At 61.7% G+C, this 3929-nt stretch overlaps 1 protein-coding gene across 2 annotated transcripts in view; it reads left to right on the top strand.

The window, feature by feature from the left end:
• LOC127749535 (histone-lysine N-methyltransferase 2D-like) overlaps positions 1 to 3902 on the top strand; it is a 13378-nt gene extending 9476 nt beyond the window's left edge. Inside the window, exons 1-2 of one of the 2 annotated variants that reach the window (XM_052268070.1) lie at positions 119 to 404; positions 1602 to 3902. In XM_052268070.1, coding sequence (XP_052124030.1) covers positions 1808 to 3226 — 1419 coding nt within the window. In that variant the 5' untranslated portion in view covers positions 119 to 404; positions 1602 to 1807 and the 3' untranslated portion in view covers positions 3227 to 3902. Of the gene's footprint in view, positions 1 to 118; positions 405 to 1601 lie in introns of those variants that run through there. The other variant, XM_052268071.1, reaches the window with a different exon arrangement.
• The last annotated feature ends 27 nt before the right edge of the window (positions 3903 to 3929 follow it).

Below are 3929 nucleotides of genomic sequence, written 5' to 3'. Positions count from 1 at the left end.
TGGCGGATCTACTTCTCCTGACTCCTGATTAAGGCCGCACCTCTTCGCTCGAGGCGGGTCGAGACGCGGCGTGCGTCGTCCCCGCGGCCTGCCCTGCCCCCGCCCCGGCCCGCCACGAGCCAGTGTTGGTTGGCTCAGCTCGGCTGTAAACTTGATCCGGAGCGGTGCTGTGCCGCTCGGACTGGCGAGGACTGCTCGTCGGGTACGCTGGCCGTGGACGCTAGCCGGGGCGACGCCTGCCGCCCGTCCGAGGACTTTATCTGAGCCGCTGGTCCAGGCAGCCTCCCTGCAACCCCCGGTGGACTGCTGGTATGGGTGCGGCGGAGCCACCGTCCCCTTAGCGCCGCTCAGCGCCGGCCGGCTTCCGACTTCCGGCTTCACCAGCAGCACATCGCCTCCGCCAGGTATGCAGCCGTGCACTTTGTGCGAGCAGAGCGTCCGCCCCCGTCCCCCTCGCGGCCCCCGCAGACACGTCCCCGCTGGTCTTCCCCCATCCATCTGGCCTGCTAAACACTGCCGCGTAGATTCCTTTGTCCTTGACGCCCAGGAAAAGCTTCCTCCGCGCCGCGGCGCACATCCGTCACGTTACTGGGACGACTGGAGGCGACCGTTTGTATCTCATCCATAAGGCGAAGGGTTAAAAATCTATTTGTGAATGTGTGTGTGTGTGTATGTGTGTGTGTGTTCGCTAACGCGTGTAAGAATGTGTGTGTGCAAGAGAGAAAAATAATTTGTCTTGCGGGCTTAGACCGTAACACTGAAGGCGACCCTCGTTAGCTCTTCGAGGTGCCTCTGTGTTTTGCTAGTCTCGGAAGGGGTTGCTCGCTCCCGGTGGCTCTGCGAGCGGTCAGGGGCAGCCCCCTGGCCCTCATGAGGCGCTAGGGTAATGGGCTGATTGGTGTGAACAGGGCCTAAGTCAAGTGAGTAGCCGTGGGGGGGGGGCGGGGGGCGGCGCGTGTACGCTGTGTTTACACCGGCCTGTGACGTGGGGCAGCTCTGGGGGGTTGGCGCGGGGTGGGCGTTGCTGCCGACGGCGGCCAGCCAGGGGGGCCGCGCCATGCGATCCCCGCTGCGGGGCGGGGCGGTCCGCCGCGCCACCACCCCGGGCCGCGCGCCACCGCCCCGCCCCGCCCCTGCCCTGCTCGCTCAAGCCTCCGCCTTTGACTTGTAGCTTGTGTTGGTGGTCTGGGCACCCCGCACCACCACCCACACACGCACCCACACCCACTGCAGCTTGAGAGTCATGGCAGAGGTGAGCCGACACTTTCCTGGAAGTTTGTCGCTGGAACGGCCCGAGTTTTGATACAATGGTCGCGAAAAAGAAAACATGCCCTCTGAGTCGATAGACAGAGCGCTGCGCTGCCGTTCCGCCTCGAACATGACAGCACCTTCACCCCTACCCTGCGACCACTGAAAGAATATACCCTCCTAGATAGCATATAGCAGGTCCCGGGGCACCTCTCCCCTTAACCCTCCACCACCCTTGTCTTGTACCTTTCCTTTACCGCTGTCTGTTTGGTAGATGCCCTGCTCGCCCCCACCCCCTTGCAAACACCTTGGCTGACTTGCTTCATTGACACGATTCACCTGTTCTTTCGCAGCGACCCTGCCAGCATCGCCGTAGCACCAGCAGCAGTAGCAGTAGGCCAGAGGCAACCACCAGGCGGCCGTCCCGGATGAAGCGCGCCCTAGTGCTGCAGTGCTGTGCGTGCTGCGCCTGGTCCCCGCCGCGGCCCCCGCCCCCAGTGGTGCCGCCCCCGGCGCTGCCGCCCCCGCTGGTCCCGGATGCAGCGGCGGCACGCCCCCTATGATGGACGTTGCCTCTGGCATGGACTATGTGTACGAGGATGTGTTCAAGGAAATCACGCGCAAGCTGTACGTGGACGCAGTGACCATGCAGCAGCAACCCAACGGCCAGGGCGCTAACGGCCAGAGCGTCATCGCTGGCGTCTTCAACGGCGTCATCAATGAGGCCATCGTCGTCAACGGCAAGATGGCCGACTTCGCCGAGGCCTTCAAGCAGCAGCAGCAACAGCAGCTGTCGCCGGAGCAGCAGCAGCCGTCGCCACCGCAGGTCGAGGCCGCGGGTGTGATCGTGGAGGCCGCCACCGCCACGACGGTGTACCTCCAGGACCAGTTCCAGACCGAAACGGATGCCGCCACCGCCGCCCTGGTGGTCGGCGAGGGCGGGGCCCTGACGGAGGCCGAGGCCGCCGCCATGGCCGTGGACACGTTTGACGGCCAGCAGGTGGCCGGAGCCCAGCACCTAGAGGAGGACGAGGCCTCCGCCGGGCCGGGACAGGCCCAGGCCGGCGAGGGGGAGGTGGACCCCAACGCCCCGGACACGTGGTTCATGACGGACGAGTCGCTCGAATGGACAGACTCCAAGATCGCGAGCTACAACCCCAAGCAGAAGCTGTTCCGCTGCATCGACTGCGAGTGCTGCGGCTTCCTGGCGCGGGTCGCGGAGCACTGGCTCGGCACGCACGCCAACCTGCGCGTCTTCCAGTGCCCCCACTGCCCGTACGCCTCCGCCTGGGCGCGCTGCGTGCGCATGCACCTGGCGCGGCAGCACAACGCGAGTGAACAGAACGCGCTCTGGACAGAGAACCCCGTGCTCGGCGAGGTCACCAAGTACCTCAGCCGGCTGAGGGCGCGCGTCGAGGCGGGACCCATCGTCATGGTCAACGAGGACGAGCTGGTGGAGGACGAGCAGCAGCAGCTCGAGCTGGAGCAGCACGAGCAGCAGCTGCAAGAGCAGCAGCTCCGAGAGCAGCAGCTGCTCGAGCAGCAGTTGCACGAGCAGCAGCTGCGGGAGCAGCAGATGCACGAGCAGCAGCTGCAGCAGCAGCTCCAGCAGCAGGCGGCCGCGCAGGCCGCGGCGCTGGGCGTGGCGACGGGCTCGCCGACACAGACTGAGCAGTACACCCTGGTGACGACGGCCGGCGTCGAGTCCGTCGTCATCTCGGCGAGCGCGCTCCAGCAGGCGCAGGCCCTCGTCGGCCTCCCCTCCTCCACGGTCGCGGCGGCGCAGCCGGCCGCGCAGCCCGCGCGACCCCGGAACCGCGGCAAGGGCGGCGGCCCGCGCAGGGTCAACAAGAGCATCGCGGTGGCGGCCGCAGTGGCAGCGGCCGCCGCAAGGGGCGACAACCCGGACCAAGCCGCGTCAGCAGGTACTGCAACGGGGGAGGTCACGCTCCACAGCGTTGTTACTCGCGTTGTTTGATGTGTTTGGTTTTGTTGTTTTTGTTCTTTTGTTTGTTGGGTGGTATCTTTTTTTTCCTTCTTGAACCTTCTGTCTAGTAGATGGGATTACATAGCACAGTCAGAGACTATACCGTCGTTATTGTTGCACTTTGTATTTAAGACATGTACGACTGCAGCGCAAAACAGAATATGTGTGTATTGATTGAGATGCCGCTTCTGTAATGTGTGTTCTTTATACGTCTTCTTGACTTCTTTCCGTTGAAGGGTACACCCTCTGCTAACTTTTATTTACTTTGAATAGGCTTTCTGGAGAGTGTATTTCGTGTATGTGCTGATATCGTTGATCTCTATTGTGTACAATCATCGTTTAATTTGCTAATCATATATGTTGTTGGCGTGTATTGTAGAATTTGGGGTTATATGACTTATTTGAGGCGCAATACGTGTCTTCTTCGCTGATTTTTTTCGTGTGCAGTATCTATTTGTTTTGGCTTTAATTGCATGACGAGACTGTGGGTTTTGGTGATGGTACACTTCCTACTAATATGCCTACTAATGCCTTAAACTCCAACTGCTGCATGAACCACTGTGACTTTCCATGATGAGGTGGAGGTTTAGTCTGAATCTAATCCTTTCTTCGTAATATAGAATGCAGCTGCAATCCGAAACTTGCGATCATTTTGACCAAATCGACCGCCCCCCCCCCTCCCCCAAAAAAGAAC

The sequence above is a fragment of the Frankliniella occidentalis genome, unplaced genomic scaffold, assembly GCF_000697945.3.
Source record: "Frankliniella occidentalis isolate FOCC.00 unplaced genomic scaffold, Focc_3.1 Scaffold63, whole genome shotgun sequence".
Lineage (NCBI taxonomy): Eukaryota > Metazoa > Arthropoda > Insecta > Thysanoptera > Thripidae > Frankliniella > Frankliniella occidentalis.
This window is presented reverse-complemented; position numbering and strand designations above follow the sequence as displayed.